The sequence below is a fragment of the Lampris incognitus genome, chromosome 2 (genome assembly GCF_029633865.1).
Source record: "Lampris incognitus isolate fLamInc1 chromosome 2, fLamInc1.hap2, whole genome shotgun sequence".
Lineage (NCBI taxonomy): Eukaryota > Metazoa > Chordata > Actinopteri > Lampriformes > Lampridae > Lampris > Lampris incognitus.
The window spans coordinates 126,793,547-126,817,074 of record NC_079212.1 but is presented as its reverse complement, the minus strand read 5'-3'; the positions used below and the strand labels follow the sequence as shown (position 1 = coordinate 126,817,074).

The window sequence follows — 23,528 nt, the reverse complement described above, 5'->3', positions numbered from 1 at the left end:
AAACAGCACGCAGGCGTTTTCTCGGAGAAAGCTGCGCTTAACGTGCACAGTTGCCATGACATTAATTGTTTTATTAAGCTCGCCCTGCCTGAGCAGCATTGGCAATTTTCTGCACATCGAGAGGCAATTTATTTTTATGGAAGTCACGGTGTACACAGCGCTATCAATTTCACAAGTGCATCCATCTCGTTCCGTGCCAAGGTTTCATTTGAAATTGGAGTGTTGTAAAACTTTGTCTTTTGAACGGCCCTCCTCATCCTCGCAAATGTCCAACCCACGTCCTTCTCTTTTATCCACAGTAGCGCCCTGTTTAGTGATTTCCATCTTTCTTTCTCTCCTTCACCTTTGCCCCCACCCTCCCAAAGTCCCAATCCCCCCATCCCGTCATCGACCCCAAACCTCTTGGGGGTGGGGTATTGGCCTAAGCTGGCCCCGTGCCCAGGCCCATTAGGCCCAGCATGGCAGCCATGTGCTCATCACCAGAGATCATTACACCCAGCCAATGACACCGCTCTAATGCATCATTAATGATTGATTAACGAGCTGAGCTCAGCCCAAACGGGAGCATTTGTATGGAAGAGCACCCTATAATGGCTCTGCAAAGGCTTGCATCTGTTATTTTTCACCGTGTTGTCTAAGTGTGTGTGTGTGTGTGTGTGGTTGGGTTTGTGTGTAAATGTATGTGCTTGTACCTTTGTGTCTGTGAGCGGAAGAGTGAAACTCTCTTCCTACTCTGTATTCTCCAAAAGGGTTCTCGAAAGCCCAAACTGTGTATGGGTGGCCTCTTAGCACTCTCTGCGACCTGCTTGTTTGTGATCTGAGGTTTGTGTGTGTGTGTGGGGGGGGGGCGGGGGGGTCTGTTCTACCTTTCTATTACAAAACCCAGGGTGCTGTGAGAGACTTTCCTTACCCCTCTGTCTGTGTCTCGTCTGCCAGGTTGAGCGAGGGAGCTGCAGACAGGTCTGTGTTGCAGTGTGACAGAGAGGCAGAGGAGAAGAGAAGAGTGATGGCAGGGCGGGGGCTGCATGCCCCTCTCCCTCTCCTCTTTCTGTTACTCATGTGGGCAGGGGTCCTCCACTTGACCCAGGGCTCCAGCTACCTGTCGGGGTACCGTCTCAAATCCCGCCTGCAGAGGGACCGTCACATCCGTAACGTCCGACCCAACATCATCCTCATCCTCACTGATGACCAAGACATAGAACTGGGTGAGACATCAGGCTCCTTTGCTGTGTGTGTGTGTATGTGTGTATGTGTGTGTGTGTGTGTGTGTATGTGTGTGTGTGTGTGCGTGCGTGCGTGCGTGCGTGCGTGCGTGCGTGCGTGCGTGCGTGCGTGCGTGCGTGCACACAGAGGTTGAATCAGACCAGAAATTTTGAACCCAACAGCATCCTGACAATATTATGTCTGAACCCAAACCAACCCGATCGCTGGCATCAAATTTTGGACCCAAACTCGATTACAGCCAGACATTGTTTTAACAATAGCATTTCTCCATAGGTGAAAAAACAGCATCCTCATTATATCTTATATGGGATATCAGCCAAAATCAGGAGTCATCCTAATATTTCAAACGTTCTTTATTCATGAAAATGTCCTTAAAATGGCTTGGAACGTAGGCCATATGAACTGAAATTAGGATAATGAAAAATTTGTAAACTATTGACCACAGTAACAGATACAGAGGAGGATAGACGCAAACCGTTTTCAAGTCTGATTACTCACACTCTAAAATAAATACAAGTCTTAGAACAAAGGCCTAATAAATTGAAATAAATAGCCTAGCATAAGACTTTGAATGAGTTGGACCAACAGAAAAAAATGAATATACAACAGGGCCGAATGTAATTGCCTTAGGCCAGCCATGATTTCACCTTGTCAGCATCGATTTTTCGTGCTTGTAATCCGAAAGGAGCAGTATCTCACACTGACTGGTTAACCAATTTGTCCTTGGTTAAATCCAATGTGAGTAGGGCGTCCGGGTAGCGTGGCGGTCTACGCCGTTGCCTACCAACACGGGGATTGCCAGTTCGAATCCCCGTGTTACCTCAGGCTTGGTCAGGCATCCCTACAGACACAATTGGTGTGTCTGCGGGTGGGAAGCCGGATGTGGGTATGTGTCCTGGTCGCTGCACTAGAGCCTCCTCTGGTTGGTTGGGTTGCCTGTTCAGTGGGGAGGGGGGACAGGGGACTGGGGGGAATAGCATGATCCGCCCACGTGCTACGTCCCCCTGGCAAAACTCCTCACTGTCAGGTGAAAAAAAGCGGCTGGCGACTCCACATGTATCGGAGGAGGCATGTGGTAGTCTGCAGCCCTCCCCAGATCGGCAGCGGGGGTGGAGCAACGACTGGGACGACTTGGAAGAGTGGGGTAATTGGCCGGATACAATTGGGGGGGTAAAGCCACAAAAAAAAATCCAATGTGAGTGGGAGACATCTGACAGAAGTTTCGCGGGGCGCTATAAATAAACGAATAAATAGCCTGCAACGCAAACCTAACATGAACCTGAAAAATATATGAGACTGAATGGTGGGCTGTCAGGTTTGGGTGGAAAAGTCAAGGTGTGTGTGTGTGTGTGAGATACAAAGATAAACACAAGCGGGATAGAGAGAGCGGAGAAAGAGGGACAGAGACTGATGAGTTGAGATATGGGTGTGCTCTTTTTCTGTGTTCTGTGTCCATCTCCCATGGGTGTTTTCAATCTGTCCATCTGGAAATCACAACCAGTAACCAACAGTATCAGCAGGAGAAGTCAACCTAATGCTGCCTCTTGGCACTGGAACAACTGGAGCACTCAAAGTCATGTGCGCTCCTTGCCAACTGCACAACTGCTGGCATGAAGTGAGAGCGGCTTATGGCATCCATTGTCTGGGTGCCAAACCCTGGCCATCTCCCTACCCGCTTAAGCCCCTTTAATGCCGTATTGGACTGGAGGGCCTGCATAATGGCCTTGGTGACACCCTTTGTCCTCCTGTGATCGCTAGTGAGAAGACTCCCATTGAAAGCTGGAATTTATGGTCAAGCATCTGTTTCTCCAAACAATCGCCATCAGCCTGAAAAGCCCTATAGTATACATGAATTCAAATGACCTACACTTCACTAGCATTTTCGCTTGCCTCTCTTTCTCCCGCTCCCTTTCCCTTTACCCTTCCACTCAGCCTGTTTCTCTCACTCTAACCTTTCATTCCCTATCTTTTGGCCCTTCACTCTTTCCACCCTCTCTTGTTTTCCCCCCAATCTCTCACTCTCCTTTTTATACCCTGCCACTGCTTTTTTTTTTTATCCCCCACGACTCTTTACCTACCTTCCCTCTTTCCCCCACTGTTCTCTTTCAGGCTCCATGCAGGCCATGAACAAGACCCGGCGTATTATGGAGAAGGGGGGCACACATTTCTCCAACGCCTTCTCCACCACTCCCATGTGCTGTCCGTCACGTTCCTCTATCCTGACAGGGAAGTATGTCCACAACCACCACACCTACACCAACAACGAGAACTGCTCCTCACCCTCGTGGCAGGCCCATCATGAGCCGCACACCTTCGCCGTGCACCTCAACAACTCTGGCTACAGGACAGGTGAGTGCCGCGATGACCAACCTCACTAAAGCTGCGTTTGCTTTAATAAGTTATTTGAAAATGGCGTATTCATGGATGCATTTGAGCTTTCGAAAATCCGAAGCCAAAAACTCATTTATTGTCTGTTCTTCCCTTAGCCTTTTTTGGCAAGTATCTGAATGAGTACAACGGCTCTTATGTGCCCCCTGGCTGGAGGGAATGGGTAGCGCTCGTCAAAAACTCTCGCTTCTACAACTACACCCTCTGCAGGAACGGAGTCCGAGAGAAGCATGGCAGTGACTACCCCAAGGTCTTCACACACACCATTGGAAAATCTGAAAATCTGGAGCATTATTTACGTTATCTGCCATTGTAATGCCTTTGCATATGGCAATGGTGTTGGTGACCATGGTTCATGCGGGTTTCATCAGTAAACCCAATGCTACACCAGCCAATTTGAAACAGAAACAGGGGAACCTGTGTACACAATGGCATCTTATGAAGGAGTAATGCTTATATCTGAGTGTTCTGACCATCTATCTATTGTCATGCGAAAATATGACAGGATGCTTATTCTTGGTGATTTTAATATTCATGTGTGTTGTCCTTTCCATTCCCTGACTTCACATTTTTTGGATCTTATATACTCTTTCAACCTCATTCATTCTGTTAAAGGGACCACACATTCCAAAGTCACATCTTAGCTTTGGTACTCTCATCTGGTTTCTCTCTTGAGTGTCTTAATCTGGTGGATATATCTATATCAGATCATAAAGCTGTCATTTTCAAAGTTCCACTACAGCTTGCTATTCTTAGTCACTATCCTAAAACACGCTCTCGCATTCTTAATGCTGGCTCTGCAGTTAAATTCTGTGATGCTTTTAATTCATCATCCTTTAATCCCTCTTTATCCCCCCTCAATCCAGATGCACTGTTAAATTCATTCAATGATCAGTGTCTATCCATCCTCGACCAAAATGCACTGTTTAAAACTAGGAAACAAAAATCAAATAACCTCCCCTGGCTGAATGATCACACTCGTGCTCTTAGAAGACTGCAGAAAATCAGAATGACAATGGAAGGTCAACAAGTCTGATTTAGCATATAGCACCCTTAAAAACCAAATGTTAATTTACCAGAGGGCAGTTAAGGATAGCAAGATGAGCATACTTCTCTGAACTAATATCAAGAAATAACCAAAATCCTAAAGTTCTCATAAGGATAATGAAGTCTGTTATTAATGGTCCTTCCACTTCTTTTTTTTTTTAATCTGATGTTGAGTTGTCCGAAAAATTTCTCACTCATTTTGTAAATAAGGTGAAGAATATCAGGTCCCAAATTCAGCCAGGCTCTTGCATTCATTCCATTCCCAATGTTAATGTTGCTTCTACAGTCTCCAATATGAAGTCCTCCTCCTGCATCTTAGACATAATTCCCACTAAACTGCTCAAGGAGGTATTTTCGGTGATTAGCCCCAGTATTCTGTTAATTCTTAATAATTCACAAGCCTCTGGTTCTTTTCCAGACAGTTTTAAGCATGCCATCATTCACCCATTGCTGAAGAAACCTAATTTAGATCCCCGGTCCTTAAGTAACTACAGACCGATCTCCAAATTGTCTTTTCTATCTAAGGTTCTAGAAAGAGTAATTTCATCTCAACTGATGTCTTTTATGAACACTGATAGTGTTTTTTTGGGGGGGGGGGTTTCTTCCCAATCGTATCCAGCCAATTACCTCACTCTTCCGAGCCATCCCGATCTCTGCTCCACCCCTCTGCCGAGCTGAGGAGGGCTGCAGACTACCACATGCCTCCTCCGATACATGTGGATTCGCCAGCCTCTTCTTTTCACCTGACAGTGAGGAGTTTTGCCAGGGGGAAGTAGCACATGGGAGGATCACGCTCCCCCCCCCCCCCCCGAACATGTGCCCCAACTGACCAGAGGAGGCGCCAGTGCAGCGACCAGGACACATACCCACTTCCAGCTTCCCACCCGCAGACACAGCCAATTGTGTCTGTAGGGACGCCCGATCAAGCCAGATGTAACATGGGGATTCGAACCGGCGTTCCCCTTGTTGGTAGGCAATGGAATAGACCGCTCTGCTACCTGGATGCCCATTAATAGTGTTTTTAACAGTTTCCAGTCTGGTTTTAGAGCACTTTATAGTACCAAAACAGCTTTAGTTAAGGTCACTAATGACCTACTGCTAACTGCAGACGGAGGTGACTGCTCGATTTTAGTTCTTTTAGACTTAAGTAATGCATTTGACACCGTTGATCACAGCATCCTCTTACATTGCTTAGAGACTTGGGTTGGCATCAAGGGCTCAGCTCTTAGTTTATTACGCTTTTACCTCACCAACAGAACTTTTTCTTTTGTTCTGGGTAACTCGACTTAATCAACGGCTCAGTTGAGTTGTGATGTCCCTCGAGGCTCAGTTCTTGGCCCCCTTCTCTTTTCTAGATACATGTTGCCCTTTGGCCAGGTCATTCAAAATCACATGTGTTTACCATTTTTTATGCTGACAACACTCAGTTATACAAGCCACTAAAACCCACATATCGTAGCACCCTAGCAAATCTCACGACTTGCCTCTCTGACATTAAATCCTGGATGTCCAAAAATTTTCTCAAATTTAATGATGATAAATCTGAGGTCATTCTGTTCAGTTTATTACATTTTCTACCAACCTTTAGAATTTTTCTCATTTTACAGTAAGTTGTAGTTATATTATTTCATCATTTTCAATTTTGGCGCAATGGTTCAGACAACTGAGTTGGTCAGACTAGGCTTGCGCTGTGGCATTGGGAGCAGTCGCCCCTCTGCGCTCCTCTCTTCACCGCTGGAAAGCCATCTCACAGGGCCCCCTTCCATTTGCGGTGCATCCACATCTTGGTGGTCAGGGCATCTTCGCGGGGTGGTGTCCAATGCTGTGCTTGAAGGCAGGCCAGTGAAGGAGATTTGGCAGGCAGTGTGCGGTGACAAGTTGGTGACACACGCCGGGCCTTTCTCACGGATCTCCCCAACTACTCCTGCCTCACACACACACACACACCCCAGCCCCTTGCCCACGTTTTAGCATTTTTTGAAATTATGCAGTGGGTGGAGTTAGGCTCACACCTGAGGGAGAAGTTACGCTTTAACCTCAGTGAGGAGGATTCTTGTACTGACAAGTGGGCATTTGTTGATCTGGTGGGGGCATTTCTTGTACTGATGTGGGTGTGTTTTGCGCTGTGAGGGCGTGTTTGTACTAGCTGCAGGCTGCAGACAGATACTAACCTGGGAGCCAGATGAACATGCAAGCTCATGTTTTACATTTGCTCTGGCATACGTTTGGCCACTCTCCCGTTTAGACAGATTTCCAGCTGACTTTGCCTGGGTCGAGCCAATCACAACCGTTTATCTATTATGGGGTGGGTTTGATGCAATGACGTATAGCCTTATTTTTTTTCCCCACCCACATTCCGGAAACTCTGCCTCTGATTGGCTAGTCCTCTTTGCCTCCATTGGTTACATTGGTTAAGGTTAGGGTGGGGCTAGGGATAGGGTCAGCCAATCAGAGGCAGAGTAGGGGCAGGTCTTCCCAGAATGAAAGTGGAAAAAAAATAATGCTGATGTAGAGTGAAGAGCCATTGGCTGCCACTGGTGTGGAATGATTTATTGAATCCACTATCACGACAGAAAAAAACAAACTGGTTGTGATATTTTCTCTCAAAGAATAACAAACAACCGCACTTAAAGCTTTTGTTGATAAGAAAGATGTATTTAACATACTGCCAACGGGATTTGGTTAAAGTTTAAGCGCTGCATCCCGTGTTCTGTTGCTGTGATTGGTTGTAGGTCTATCCAATTGCATCCAGAGGCATTTTGGTCTGCGCCCGTTGATAACCCTTGGAAATCGAAAATGAACTGAGGGGAGCCAGACTAATTAGCATTTTCGAATTTGTCTGGTTCCCAGGCTAGATAGATACGTTAGGTTTCATGGGAACTTTAAAAAATAAAAGAATAGCTTGACTTGATGATTTAACCCACCACAGCCAACAATTTACTCACCTCTGTCAGGTGGTGGGTGTTAATTTCAGGCTCTTTTTTAATGTATTTATTTATTTTAAATTCAGTAATCCCAAAGAGCTGTTCAATTCATTATTGCATGTGTTAAACAATAACATTGGCTAGCCGTCCCTCAACAAAAAGGTTAACAAAGAAATGTTTTAAAAAATTCCCAAGTCATTACTTATTAACTGCTGAAAGGCTTAGTCTTCTATGCTTGTTTAGGGGCTCCATTGCTACAGTCCTGATGGATAGTTTGTGCTTGTTTCACAGGACTATCTGACTGACATCATCACCAACAACAGCATCAACTACTTCCGTACATCCAAGAGATTGTACCCCCATCGACCAGTCATGATGGTTTTAAGCCACGCTGCACCCCACGGTCCTGAAGACTCAGCCCCACAGTACAGCTCAGCATTCCCCAACGCTTCACAGCATATGTAAGAGGATGAGCAAGTGTCAGATTACTGAAACAAATTAAACATCATGTACATCATGTAGCATACAGCGATTGGTGTATTTGCAGGTGTCTCTTCAAAAATAATGGATGTCCTATTTTAATGTGAAGAAAGTTGGCAAATTAAGACTAAATCAAAGCTTGTAAACCACACTGGCTTTGCTGATTGTCTTTGAACTATTGGGAAGGTGCTTTTGATTTGGTTTATATGGGTGAGGCTGACAGGTGCTGAGGCCAATTTTGCAATGCTATATGCAAAGATGTCTCTTTCCTTGCGTATGACTCAACAAGGAATTCACATTTACTTTTATCTGACCCAAAATGACTTGAATTCCATCATCTCAAAGATATCTTGTTATCTTCCCCTCCCTGTAAGGTTGTAGGCAATACAGGTCTCTCCATTAGTAACCACTGTATCGCTCTAGTTTGTTGGCCCTATATTTTGTTCACATTAGTTATACCACCATAACGAGCTCCAGTTAATTTGCACTGTTTTGTCAGGAACTGTAAACAAGATGCAAGACACATGCCAGACGTTTGTAGGCAATGAATGGAAAATACATGCGCAAATATACACTCACACACACACACACACAGACACACACATACTCGCAAATCTATACTTGTGGGGCCCCCTCATTGACTACATTCATTTCCTAGCCCTTAACCCTAACCTTAACCACGCAAACTACATGCCTAACCCTAACCATACCCTAATCTTAACCTAACTCTGATTCTAACCTTAACCCTAAAACCAAGTCCTAACCCTAAAATAGACCTTTTAGGTGGTTTCTGGTTTTTCTATTCTAATGGGGTTCTTTGGGGGCCCATTGGGTAAGAAAAACGAGTACACACACACACACACACACACACACACACACACACACACACACACACACACAAATCGTTCCATCTTCTGTCATCCTGGAATGCCTTGGTGCCTGAACGGCTGTCTAGTGCCAGCTAATGGCAGCTCCCCTATTGGCCTCTAAAGACAGATCCAAAAGGCCAGTAATGAGCCAACATTCTCTGTTGCTCCCTCTTCTCCTGCTCCCTCTAATCCCGTCACCATCATTTACCTGCACCACACAGGCTTCATACACACAATGTTCCTGAAAAATTCAGCTCAAGCGGATTTGTAGTAACTTTTAATTGACCTATCTCTCTAACATTACTCTCCCAGGGATGATATTTTGAAGGCGGCCTTCTCAAGTTATTTGCCTTTCAACCTCACCCCCTCATTCAGCATGCAGGGAGAGCGGCAGAAAATGTCCCATAGTCCTCTTGTAATAAATTGTATTTTTACCTTAGCACCAAGTAGAGGCATTATCACTCTACATTTGAGACGTCTCTGGAGTGGGCTGCGAGACATTAGCATTTTTTTAAAAGTCAAATCAATTCACTTTAAATGTGTTTCCCTTCAAGATATCATGAGTATTTAGCAGTGTTTATTTTGAAATAATTAAGGTTCCATATGGCCTAGAGTAAGATATTGATCAAACCAGCCTCGCTAAGTACAGACCTATTGATTGCAGGGGTTTGCATTTAATATGGTTTATGTAACCTGCAGTTCAGCATTACATAAACACTTTCCTGGCTACTAAAAAAAGGAAAGGGTAGGAGACGTGCAGATAGAAGCAGAGGTTATTATTGTGGTCTACACATCACATTGTAAATGCACAATGCGTTCACACACACTGGTACATTTGGTACAATCCAGTTTCCAGGGAACTGCAAGAAAGCAATGCGGAACATTTCAACATTTGAATGCAAATGTATGGCAGAATAGAAAGAGTACGTCGGTGTTTTCAGAATATTTCACAGTATTCATCCATGGTATCATGTCCTATCAAAAGTGAATGAATGGACATGGAAATGAAATGCTGCCTACTTAATATCAGGTCTGCTCATGCTTTGGTATAATGATATCTCTCTCTTTCTCCCTCTCCCTCCCTCCCCTCTCCCTCTTCCTCTTCCAGAACCCCTAGCTACAACTATGCCCCAAATCCAGACAAACACTGGATCCTACGCTACACAGGCCCTATGAAACCCGTCCACATGCAGTTCACTAACATGCTGCAGCGCAGAAGGATGCAAACCCTGTTGTCTGTGGATGATAGTGTGGAGAAGGTGAGTGCTTAAAGAGACATAACGCACACGATTACACACATACACATTCATGCGTGAATGCAGTCCCAAGTCCTGAGAGATCTGTGCTGGTTCTTCTGACGATGATCATTTGATGTATTCACTGACACACTTGGTAAATGGTTCTCACTTATTCTTCAAAACTGGCACAGGGGGCTTACTTCTAAAAAAACTTGAATTGCTAATTTTAACTGAAAAGCATTGTCACTATTTGCGCTCCTCTTTAGGTGTACAACATGCTTCTGGAGACAGATGAACTGGAAAACACTTACCTCATCTACACCTCAGACCATGGCTACCATATTGGTCAGTTTGGTCTGGTCAAGGGCAAATCAATGCCGTACGAGTTTGACATCCGTGTGCCCTTCTACATACGAGGACCCAATGTGGAGCCAGGGTCCATGTGAGCATCTCAGAATTATATTTTGCACCACTATGACACAAACAGGTGTACGCTAATTATGGTCACCACGCTCAAGTGCATAATTTATGAGATTAATGATCAGCCATCATCTTGCCAGATTCTAAGGGTAATGTTCCTCTGTTTCCTTTGCAGTAACCCTCATGTAGTGCTAAACATTGACCTGGCACCCACCCTGCTTGACATGGCTGGGGCTGATATCCCCTCAGACATGGATGGCAAGTCCATCCTTAAACTGCTGGACACAGAGAGGCCAGTCAACAGGTGAATACAGACATCCATAGCGAAACTGGTTTTTCACATGGACAGAAAACATTCAAAATCAAATACCAAAACTTGATCACATAGGATCAAATTGTGATATTCCAACATGCAGTGCAAGAGCAGCAAGACAAAAAGAGTATTTTAAGATCTTGGATTCATGCTATGCTCTCCAAAATCACTATCCCAGACTTAGACAAAGCTTCACAAAATCTATCATTTTAGTGTGTCTTCTGCATATAGAAAATTCCGATCCAAGTGCAAATATGCTGCTCCACTTCTCTTTTCAGTGTTGTTCAAGGATAACGTTTGAAAATTCAAAGCATGTTTGTTCTGCCAAATGTCACATTCTGTGCTGATAGATTTTTTTTGCTCCCTTTTTTTTTTTTAGGTTCCAGCTGAACAAGAAGGGTAAAACATGGAGGGATTCATTCCTAGTGGAGAGAGGGTGAGTTTTATTGATTGACCTTTTACAGAATCTGTGTGCATTCCAGACATTGCCACCTGATGACCTCATACACTTTGTAGTTGGGCAGTTTGCTGAACTTTCACACGAGCCCTGTCCTGTTTAAACAGGAAACCCCTGCACAAGAGGGCTGATGGCAAGGAAGTGGCCCAAGAAGAAAACTTCCTGCCTAAGTACCAACGGGTCAGAGACCTGTGTCAGAAAGCAGAGTACCAGACCTCCTGCCAACAGCCAGGACAGGTACGTGTCTTGGAGGAGTGGAGGGAGAGGATAACAATGTCATGAGATTTCAGCATAGACTGTATCACTGTAGGGGGCGTCCAGGTGGTATAGTGGTCTATTCTGGTGCCTATCAGCATGGGGAATGCCGGTTAGAATCCCCGTGTTACCTCCGGCTTGGTCGGGTGTCCTTACAGACACAATTGGCCGTGTCTGCGGGTGGGGAGCCAGATGTGGGTGTGTGTCCTGCTTGCTGCACTAGCGCCTCCTCTGGTCGGTCAGGGCGCCTGTTCAGGGGGGAGGGGTAACTGGGGGGGAATAGGGTGATCCTCCCACGCGCTACATCCCCCTGGCGAAACTCCTCACTGTCAGGTGAAAAGAAGCGGCTGGCGACTCCACATGTATCGGAGGAGGCATGTGGTAGTCTGCAGCCTCCCCAGATCGTCAGAGGGGGTGGAGCGGGGACCAAGACAGCTCGGAAGCGTGGGGTAATTGGCCAGATTCAATCGGGAGAAAGGGGGGGGGATCCAAAAAAAAAGGGAAAAAAAAGACTATATCACTAGAAATGTTCACCAATTTGGCTTATTTTCTGTGGGGATAAAATGATTCTGCTCATACTCCAATGCATACATCACATTCAACTCTCCCCTCAAAGGGAAGAGTGGAAGGTTTAGAGCAAACAGCATACACATGGTCTGAAGAACCCATGTGTATGCGCATGGTTTTCACTTAGACACTCATCAGCTGATTGTGCTAATTAGCATTCCTTCAATCAGATAGGGGGTACTAATTAAATCAGCTGCTGTAGTGTTTGTTTGGAATAAAGATCTGTGTACACATGGTGTATACACACACACCTATTCATTATTTGCCTGTCTTTCCTTTTAGAAATGGCAGTGTGTGGAGGACCCAACTGGCAAGCTGAGGCTGTATAAGTGTAAGGGCATGGCTAGTCTCTATGCCCCACGCATGCAGGCTATGATGGCTAGGCGCGGCATCCCGCTGTATGGCAGCATTATTAACACTAACAACTGTAACTGTGGCCCACTGGGCTTCAAAACAACAGTCCTGAGGAGGAAGAGACCACTCACTAAGAAGAGTAAGCGCCACTGTCAGTCACGTGAACTAGTTTTCCGGCAGTTATTAATAGACTTATTTTGCTCGGAAAGACGTCTTGTTCCTAACTTTAAAATGTCCTTGCAGTACAAAGCCTTCCCAAACAAGGCCATTAATCTCAAGGCTAAAATAACTCGCTTTTGAAGTATTCATGAGAAGAGGAGGACGTGTCTGTGCTGCCACCGAGTGGTTGACGTTGGAACATACACATGATCCCTCATCTAAAATTGAGTCGGTTTCGAAAATAGGGACTATTGAAACGTGTTAATTTGTAAAAAAATTATATCTTTTAATTCATTTTATTATCAGAATTTACCATCTCCTATTGGTCTTATGTAATCCATTAGAGAGACAGTGTGCTTGCTATTTAGAAAAAAAATAAAACAACAATATTTCTTCATCTTCTATTTGCTATTTTTCTTTTTTGCCTAAATATACTTTATAAACTTTTGAATATGTTGTTACGTTTAATGTGCTCTAAGTGAGAGACCCACCAAGTGTGATAAAATGAATTCCTGTTTCTCACTATTATCAAAATGTGCTCTAGCCTGCATTATCCAAACTAGATTAACTGTTTTGCCCTTGCCCTCATCCCATTCAGAGATGAAGTCCAGTAAGACAGTGTCCAGGAACCGTTGGGCTCGCTCCATACCCTTTGAGGTTAACGGAGATCTCTATGCTGTGGACCTGGAGGAGGGCTATCGACCTGTGAGCTCCAGGAACAACAGCTGGGCATGGGACTGGAAGAGAAGAGGGGGGATCGGAGAGGAAGATGATGAAGAGTTCAGTGGTATGGGAGTAACAGCCAAACCTACCCCTATCAACAGGCTCACACCACCTGCTGCTCTTAAAGTTACCTACAGGTTAGTTTGTGTGCGTGTGCGTGTGTGTGTTTGCCCCTGTCTATGTGTATTAGGAAGTAACAGTACACGTATTCGTAATGAAAATTTTCAGTATGGGTCGTTCAGTGTGGCATGCATGTATATCGAATGAATGCAGTGTTGTTTTAACCACTGCGCGTGCAGAACCTTTGTGTGTGTGTGTGTGTGGAATTTAATTTGAAATTCAGAGTCTCCCCCCTAGCAACTTTCACAAAGGGCCGGATGTTGTCTGTTCAGCCACCCACAAAGCATGCACGCACACACTTGCACACCACACACAGATTACTGGTAATTTAGCACAGTGCAGCTTTGTAGTTATGCAAACACAGATAAACCAGAGTTTAGTGCTTGCAGAGCTGCCATTTCTGCAAACAATGTAGACAAGTTAATTTTTTCTGATTAAAAAAAAAAAAACCCCAAAACAAAACATGATAATACAATGGATCTCAGTACAAGCCGGGACTGTTGCACAGTCCTAATATGAAGCTGATGGCTCTTAATGTGAATACAACTACAGTACAGCTGAAATACAATTAATTTCTAAATGCTGCACCTTAATGGATATTTGTTTATTATTTTTTATTTATTTGAGAGAATATTTATGTTGCACAGTCCTAACTTGAACCCGAAAGCTGCTAATATGAATACAAGTACAGTACAATTCAAGTACAATTATTTTTCTAAATGCTGCATTTTAATGTATGTTCATTTTATTATATTTGCATTTATTTGAGAGAATATCTATTTTGATTTACTTTTCAGTAAATTTTACTTTTTTGTTAGTAGATGCAGCCTCAAGAATAAGGGTGATGTGCAGAGCTGTAGCAACTACAGAGGTATAAAGTGGATCAGCCACAGCATGAAGATATGGGAGAGTAATAGAAGCTAGGTTAAGAGGAGAGGTGATGATTAGCGAGCAGCAGTATGGTTTCATGCCACGAAAGAGCACCACAGATGTGATGTTTGCTTTGAGAATGTTGATGAAGTATAGAGAAGGCCAGAAGGAGTTGCATTGTGTCTTTGTGGATTTAGAGAAAGCATATGACAGGGTGCTGAGAGAGGAGGTGTGGTATTATATGAGGAAGTCAGAAGTGGCAGAGAAGTATGTAGGAGTGGTGCAGGATATGTATGAAGGCAGTGTGACAGTGATGAGGTGTGCGGATGGAATGACGGATGGGTTGAAGGTGGAGGTGGGATTACATGAAGGACTGGCTCTGTCCCCTTTCTTGTTTGCAATGTTGATGGACAGGTTGACAGACGAGATCAGGCAGGAGTCTCCGTGGACTATGATGTTCGCGGATGACATTGTGATCTGTAGTGAGAGTAGGGAGCAGATTGAGGGGAGCCTGGAGAGGTGGAAGTATGCACTGGAGAGAAGAGGAATGAAAGTCAGTAGGAGCAGGACGGAATACGTAAGTGTGAATGAGAGGGAGAACAGTGGAATGGTGAGGATGCAAGGAGTAGAGGTGACAAAAGTAGATGAGTTTGAATGTTTGTGGTCAACTGCTCAAAGTAATGGGGACTGTGGAAGAGAGGTGAAGAAGAGAGTGCAGACAGGGTGGAGTAGGTGGAGAAGAGTAGCAAGAGTGTCTTTTATGCATGCTCAATAATCCAGGTAAGGAAATCACATGGTCATGCCTATTTGCATATGAAACCGATCATGGTTTTGATCATTATGCAACTGTGCTATGCAACTACGCTTTTTTTAAACATCTTTTTATTGAATTCTTTTCAAAATATTCTGAGATATATAATACAGTATTATATAACGTGTAAAATATAAAGCCACCCTCCCATTTTACAACCCTCTGATCTCTCCAACACATCCTCCCAATCCATCTCCCCACCCAGTCGCACCCCAGCAGGCTACAACTGTCCACAACCAATTCAAATAATAACAACAATGGCAATAATAAAATAAATTACATAAAGGTGTAAATTTCACAAAGGAGCAAGAGGGGAAAAAAACAGATAAAGTAAGAGAATGGAATCATTTCTACAGCTAATCCACAATTAATCTTCGCATTCTTACATTTCTCCATACAATAATTAGACCGCTATTTTATTCCAGTAACAGTAGTGAAATAAAATATAAATGGGGTCCACATTTTACTGAACTCAGCCTTGTTCCCCCTGAAAGCAAATTTAATCTTTTCTAGTTTTAGATGGAACATAACATCCCTTAGCCATCTGGTGTGGGAAGGGGGTTTGGGGTTTTTCCAATTGAACAAAATAAGACAATGCACTAGCATACAAGTAAAAGCAACAATATTAGAGATATTTCTTGACCGGATAGCATTCTCTGGTTTTACACTAGAAATGGCGGTCAGTGGATCTGGTTCAACTAATATGTTGTAGGCTTCACTCAGAGATGTGAAAATTGAACCCCAGAATGTATGCAGACAAGGGCATGACCAAAATATATGAATTAAAGTGACTGATGCTGATTTATATTTATCACAGATAGGGTCCAGATTTGGGTAAATTTTGGCTAGTTTGGCTTTTGTAAAGTGGATACGATGCTCAATCTTAAATTGGATGAGCCCACGTCTGCTGCTAGGAGATGAAGCATGTACTTGTTTAAGAATAGCACTCCGGTCGTCCGGGTAGCATAGCGGTCTATTCCTCTGCCTACCAACTCAGGGATCATCGGTTCGAATCCCCGTGTTGCCTCCGGCTTGGTCAAGTGTCCCTACAGACACAATTGGCGATGTCTGCGAGTGGAAAGCCAGATGTGGGTATGTGTCCTGGTCACTGCACTAGCACCTCCTCTGGTGGGTCGGGGCGCCTGTTCGGGGGGAGAGGGAAATGGGGGGGGTCGTGTGATCCTCCCACGTGTTATGTCCCCCTGGTGAAACGCCTCACTGTCAGGTGAAAAGAAGCAGCTGGTGACTCCACATGTATTGGAGGAGATATGTGGTAATCTGCATCCCTCCCCAGATCGGCAGAGGGTGTGGAGCAGTGACCGGGATGGCTCAGAAGAGTGGAGTAATTGGCCAAGTACAATTAGGGAGAAAAGGGGGGGGAGAAAAAAAAGAATAGCACTCCAAGTTTCATTTAAAAGTGGGGGGCCTAAATCCTGTTCCCACTGTGTTCTACGTATATCTACTGACTGGAGGTTCATCTCACCAATGGTTCCATAAATCTGGGAGATTATACCCTTTTTATCTGTATCCAGCAACAGCAAAGTATCAACTGGGGTAGTTGGAGTCATGATGAGAAAGGAGTTATATTGTTTTTTTAACAAAATTCCTCAGTTGTAAATATCAAAAGAAGTGAACACGTGGTAGTTTATATTTTGTTGCTAGCCACTCAAAGGATGCAAATATTCCCTCCATATAAAGATCCTGAACAAACTGTAGCCCCCTCCCATGCCAGGTGCGGATTGTTGGTGTAAAGAGATGATTAGACATAATAGGTGCTTTAACAGATGGGCTTTGCAGACCAAAATGCTTCCTGAATTGTGACCAGTGTGTGAGATGACACAGGATTGTTGACTGAGCTGCCTATAGAGACCTGTAGGGCAGAGGAGACTAGAGAGCAAATAGGAAGGTTATAAGACTCTGCTGCAACCCAATCTGGCACATTGTCACCAGAGTAACACTTTGCCCAAAAGATAGCTTTGTGGATATTACTTGCCCAATAATAATGCAAAAGGTTGGGCATGGCCATTCCTCCCTCCATCTTGTGTCTCTCCAGGAAGCACCTACTGATGCGTGACAGCTTATTGTTCCATATAAATTTTGAGAGAATACTATCAGTTGGGGCAAATAGTTTCTTTGGAATGATAATTGGAATGTTTTGAAAGAACTATAGAAATCTAGGGACTATATTAATTTTAATCAAATTGATGCAACCTGCCATTGATAAGGGTAGGGTATGCCATCTTTCTAAATCTTGTTTACATCTATCTATCAAAGGTGTTAGGTGAAGTTTAAGAAGGCAGTTAAAGGATCTAGGAACCACTATGCCAAGGTATTTAAAGTGGGAGCTCACTCTCCTGAAAGGGAAAGCAGAAGAAGGTATATTTTGAGCAGCAGACCTGACAGGGTATAAGGCGCTTTTCTCCAGATTTAATTTGTAGCCAGACAACTTCCCGAATTGATCTAATTTAGGTGGGATGAACAGTACTGATGACAGGATTGCTAACGAACAGAAGAAGGTCATCTGCATATAATGCTATCTTATATGCAGTGTTCCCTCGAACTATCCCCTCAAATATATAGCACTGTCGCTATGAAACAGCAAGCGGCTCGATTGCCATATCAAAAAGCAATGGAGAGAGGGGGCACCCCTGTCTTGTTCCTCTTTGAAGAGGGAAATATTTTGATTGCACTTCATTTGTGCGAACACATGCCACATGAGCCATGTACAGCAGTTTCACCCAGGAAATGAAATTCTGGCCAAAGCCAAATTTTTCCAACCTTTTAAAGTGGAAGCCCCGATCGAATGCCTTTTCTGCATCCAAGGCTATCACAAATTCAGGGGTAGCTTGCTGAAGGTCAATACATATGATGTTGAAAAGCTTATGCGTATTAAAAAGGAGTGTCTCCCTTGGATGAATCCTGTCTAATCAGGGGATATAACGCATCGTAGCACTTTTTCTAAGTATTTAGCAAGACATTATTGCAAGAATTTTATAATCTCCATTGAGTAGCGAAATTGGTCTACGTGACTGACAGAGCAGCTGGTCCTTGTCCTTTTTAGGTACAATACATATTGAGGCTTGTCTAAAAGTGGGGGGTAACTGACCTTCGGATAAGGCCTCCAAGTTCATAGCCAGGAGCAAAGATGCAAGATCGTTTGAAAACATTTTATAAAATTCTGTTACAAATCCGTCAAGTCCAGGGGCCTTGCCTAACTGCATACTTCTTATAGCTTCTTGAACCTCCTCAATCGATAAGGGACTGTCAAGGTTAGCTATTTCAGCTTCATCTAATTGAGGTAGATTTGGGCCTTAAAAAAAGAATCAGTCATGCTTTGTTTATTTTCACATTCTGAGGTATACGGTTTTGTATAAAATTCAGAAAATGCATCATTAATCTGTTCATGGTCTGAGACTATGGAACCCAAAGAGGTCTTAATTTACATTATTTGCCTTGAGACGAAGGACCAGCGTGCCTGATGAGCAAGAAGCTTGCCAGATTTATCACCATGTTCATAAATCAAATGGCAAGCTTTAAGGATTATATACTCTGCTTTGGCTGTAGAGGCCAAATCAAATTCAGTTTGGAGGCTGATTCTTTTTTGATAGAGCTCAGGGGTTGGGGATATAGCATACTGTCTGTCTAGCACTGCTGTACCATCAGAGAGCTCCTTCAATTTAACAGTACTCTCTTAACTGTGTTGTTTATAAGGTTTGGGAATACCTGCAGTCAGCTGAGACTGACGAAGTCACTTGGATGAGTGATGAAACGTTTCTCCCACTAAACGGTGTGTCCAGATGAACTTATTCACCTTTCTGTGATGGTATCAGAAGTGATTTGTGACAGAAGGGTACCAGCAAGAGTGAAAGGGAGGGTTTACAAGATGACTATGAGGCCAGCTTTTTTATAATTTGGAGATGATGGCACTGATGAAAAGACAAGAGGTGGAGTTGGAGGTGGCAGAGTTAAAGATGCTAAGATTTTCATTGCGAGGGGCAAAGAAGGACAGGATTAGGAATGAGTATATTAGAGTGAAAACTCAGGTTGGACAGTTTGAAGACAAAGCAAGAGAGGCAAGGCTTGGACACGTGTGGAGAACAGATGCTGGGTATATTGGGAGAAGGATACTGATTATGGAGCTGCCAGGGAAGAGGAAAAGAGGAAGGCCAAAGAGGAGGTTTATGGATGTGGTGAGGGAGGACATGCAGGTGGCTGGTGTGACAGAGGAAGATGCAGCGGACAGGAAGAGATGGAAATTGATGACCCGCTGTGGCGACCCCTAACGGGAGCAGCTGAAAGTAGTTGTAGGTTGTAGCCGGTTGCAGTGGTATTGACAGACTTTTTTTATTTATCCAAGAAAGACAGAACATTAGTTTGTTCAGGAAAGTACTGTTTAATCAAAAAAAAGAAGCAATTTTATGTTTTGCCCCCCCCCCCCCCGCTGTACCAAACACATACTGAACCTTGACTTGAAAACCGAGATACCTACCGAACCGTGATTTTTGTGTACCGTTACACCCCTAATGTGTATGCACATGGACAGGGACACACACACACACACACACGCACACTTGTGTGTGTATGCACATGTCTATATGTATGCACTCATGGATATGCACACATATCACATTAACCATTACATATTACTCCTCAAATGTTCCACAACAGGAAAAAAAAACCCTCATAACCTTCTTTGTTTACCATCTTGCCCTACTTTGTTCATTCTTAAGATATGGGGTTAAAAGGACACACATTTGTCTGTGTGGGTGTGTGAATGTATTTGTGGTGTTTAAGGTCGAGAGAGTAAGCAAGAGGCAGAAAGAGAGAGAGAGAGAGAGAGAGGGAAGAAAGACAGTTATGTGTTCTACAGCTGAAGTCACGGTGCCGATATTTTCTGTCGTTGTTTTCCACAGGTGCTCCATTCTCATGAATGACACGGTTAGGTGTGACGGAGGCCTCTACAAATCCCTTCAAGCATGGAAAGATCACAAACTGCACATTGAGCATGAGGTGCTGTTGTAATCTCTACCTTGATAAATCTTCTTCCTGCTAAGCCTCTTTTTCACAACATCTATTTCAAGGGCTGTTAATTGCTTATGGTGTTTAACTCAACCTTTTACGGCTGCATGACTGTATGTGTGTGTGTGTGTGTGTGTGTGTGTGTGTGTGTGTGTTACGATTAGATTGAGACCCTGCAGACCAAAATCAAGAACCTACGTGAGGTCAAAGGTCACCTGAAGAAGGTGCGGCCTGAGGAGTGCCAGTGTAACGCACCCAGGTGTGAATTCAACATTAATGCTCCACCATTAACTCAGTGAACAAGTTATTTGTGCGATGGTATTCAAACACAAGCTGTACCTTGTCTTTTCAGTTATCTCCTCAAGAACAAAGAGGCTTCTAGGCTAAAGACAGGACACAGCTACTCGCCCAGGTAAGAACTGAGGTGACATGGACGTCCAGGTGGCATGGCGGTCTATTCAGTTGCCTACCAACACGGGGATCGGAGGTTTGAATCCCCGTGGTACCGCCGGCTTGGTCGGGCGTCCCAACAGACACAATTGGCCGCATCTGGGGGTGGGAAGCCGGATGTGGGTATATGTCCTGGTCGCTGCACTAGCGCCTCCTCTGGTCGGTCGGGGTGCCTATTCATGGGGGAGGGGGAACTGGGGGGAATAGCGCGATCCTCCCACGTGCTGTATCCCCCTGGCGAAACTCCTCACTGTCAGGTGAAAAGAAGCAGCTGGCAACTCCACATATATCCGAGTGGTCTGCAGCCCTCCTGGATCAGCAGAGGGGGTGGAGCAGCGACCGGGACTGCTCAGAAAGGTGGGGTAGTTGGAGAAAAAGGTCGGGAAAAAAAACAAACTGAGATGACTTTGTGATCATTTTGCTTGATTTTAAAAAGATGTTTTTTCCTTTAAAACCTTGCTTTTGCTGCTTAACAACAGAATGCCATCCAAGCAGAAAAAGCAGTGGCTGCTCAAAGACCAAAAACGCAGGAAGAAACTACGTAAGCTCCTGAAGAGGCTACGGAACAACGACACTTGTAGCATGCCTGGCCTCACCTGCTTTACCCACGATAACCAGCACTGGCAGACTGCCCCCTTCTGGACAAGTGAGAATTCACAAGCACTTGTGGAAATCAAATGGGAAAAAAGTTGAAGTTTTTTTTAGACTATTTTTGTCAGAGTATGGTAACAATGTCAATCAAAAACGTTATCGTACGCGCCCTTGTTTTTGCTCTCACACTCCCTTTCCTCTCTTGCCCTGTCTCTCCCCCGCCCCTGTCAGTGGGTCCATTCTGCGCTTGTACTAGTGCCAACAATAACACCTACTGGTGCCTGAGAACCATCAATGACACACACAACTTCCTGTTCTGCGAGTTTGCTACTGGTTTCCTGGAGTATTTTGACCTCAACACTGACCCATACCAGGTCTTTAGAATCATACCTGCACAAAAACACACACACAACCAATGTCAGAGTTTCCATGTGCTTTACAAAATAATCCCACAACACGAATCAGGCTGCATTCCGGTAATCTCCATTAAGAGGGGTGCAGACTTTCCTACCGAGTTTCAAAAATAATATTCTTTATTGTCATTTTTGGCAAAGCTCTGGGTAACATATTGTCCTCTTTACTCTTGCAGCTGATTAATGCTGTCAGTACACTTGACCGCAATGCTCTGAATTCAATGCATCAACAGCTCATGGACTTGCGTGGCTGCAAGGGACATAAGCAGTGCAACCCAGAGAAGGGTGAGCCAGATGTGATCCAAGACAAACATGATTGATTACAGTGTCTCTGGTAGTTTTAGGCTGAAACTAAAAGTATTTTTCCTTTTCAGGAGGAAAGGAGCGAAGCTACTTCAGTGAATACAGGTATTTTCCTCTCCCTCTTGTCCATAGCTGATCACTTTTGCAAATGCCACAAGTGGAATTTATGTTACCACGTAAACTCAGGGAGGTTACATCCTCCCTAGAGTATCTTTGGCTATGTTTCTGCTTGCTGTGAGTTACTTGGGGGGTCCAGAGAGCATGAGGATGCAAACTGGGGACAAAATGCAAGCCTGCTTTCACCTTCTTCTATTCCCTTTTACTGTAATGAAGCCTAATTGCTTCTCTGTTTTGTGTGTGTGGTGTATATGCGTGTACACATGTGAGCATGCATGCGTGTCTTTGTTTGTGTGTGTGTGTGTGTGTGTGTGTGGGGGTGTGTGTTTTTCTATATATGTGTGTGTATTTCTATATGTGTGTCTGTGTCTACGTATGTTCAATGGGACCACCTGTGCGTGTGTGTCTCCATGCACGTGCATTTGCCCTGCACGTGTAACGTGCCGTGCATGCTTCAGGCCAGTTCATCGTCGAAAGAGGCCAAAAGTGAAGAAGCCTTCCTCCAAATCGCTGTGAGTTTGTCATAACCCATCTGTTCCCATGAATTCAGCCAAACCTTTCCATCGTCATCCAAGATTTTTTTTTTTTTTTTTTTTTGCTTGGTCAGATGACCCAACAGTATTTGTCCGTTACCCCCCTGGTTTCCTATGTAGTTTTCTGCTCTTCCATGTAACTCCTTTGTACCTGCATTGCAGTGCTGCACCATCCCTTTTTTCCACTGACATACCCAAGTCAAATTCACTGATGCAATGCAAATGAGGTGTTGTCTCATTTTTTGGTGTGCTCAGTCTTTTGTTGTCTTCATATCTCTTACCTTCTCTCGCAGTGTTGATAGGAACTGACCACAACTGGAGAAACCCTTTCTATTATATACCCCAAGTGACACATTTAATTGCAATGTTTGTTTCTGTTTCACACAGAGGACAGATTTGGGAGGGTTGGGTTGGTTAACCCACCTATAACCAATGTCCCACCCACCCTGGGTTTCTCCAGTGAAGGGAGAATAATACAGAGTGCAGGAGAACCCAAGGACCTTGACCCGACTTTACTGCAATGTAAACTGAGATACTACTTAACTGCATCATGGGATTTGTTTTGGAGAAAGCTGCTGGTCCCAGCCCACTGTTGACACTCTGATCATTGCCATCACCACCTGAGCAGAAGAAAAGCTGAAATCAACAGGAACCTCCACTGACTATTCAAGTCTCCATTTCTCTTTCTCACACATTTACAATCTCGCATCAGCCCCAACTCTCAGGACACTTAACACCCCATAGGATACTTTTGTGTACAAGTGGGGTAGTTTGGTGTCCACAAGACAGACAGTAGATTATATATCAGCTTTAATCAGCTTTCTCACTCGTTACATGGAACTGGGTGGAAACGGATGCACCATAAAATTTGAGGTGAACTATA

At 44.2% G+C, this 23,528-nt stretch overlaps 1 protein-coding gene across 1 annotated transcript; it reads left to right on the top strand.

Annotated features, from left to right (window-relative positions):
- The first annotated feature begins 1,006 nt into the window (after window positions 1-1,006).
- Window positions 1,007-23,151, top strand: sulf2a (sulfatase 2a). The gene is made up of 20 exons (XM_056273893.1): window positions 1,007-1,205; window positions 3,334-3,573; window positions 3,711-3,862; window positions 7,875-8,044; window positions 10,041-10,191; window positions 10,437-10,612; window positions 10,766-10,894; window positions 11,283-11,339; window positions 11,468-11,597; window positions 12,465-12,675; window positions 13,294-13,555; window positions 20,133-20,229; window positions 20,403-20,497; window positions 20,591-20,650; window positions 21,168-21,334; window positions 21,511-21,653; window positions 21,869-21,977; window positions 22,067-22,100; window positions 22,571-22,624; window positions 23,033-23,151. Exons 1-20 carry the CDS (start codon window positions 1,007-1,009, stop codon window positions 23,061-23,063), a joined length of 2,667 nt encoding a protein of 888 aa, XP_056129868.1. The 3' UTR covers window positions 23,064-23,151.
- Window positions 23,152-23,528: the final 377 nt, after the last annotated feature.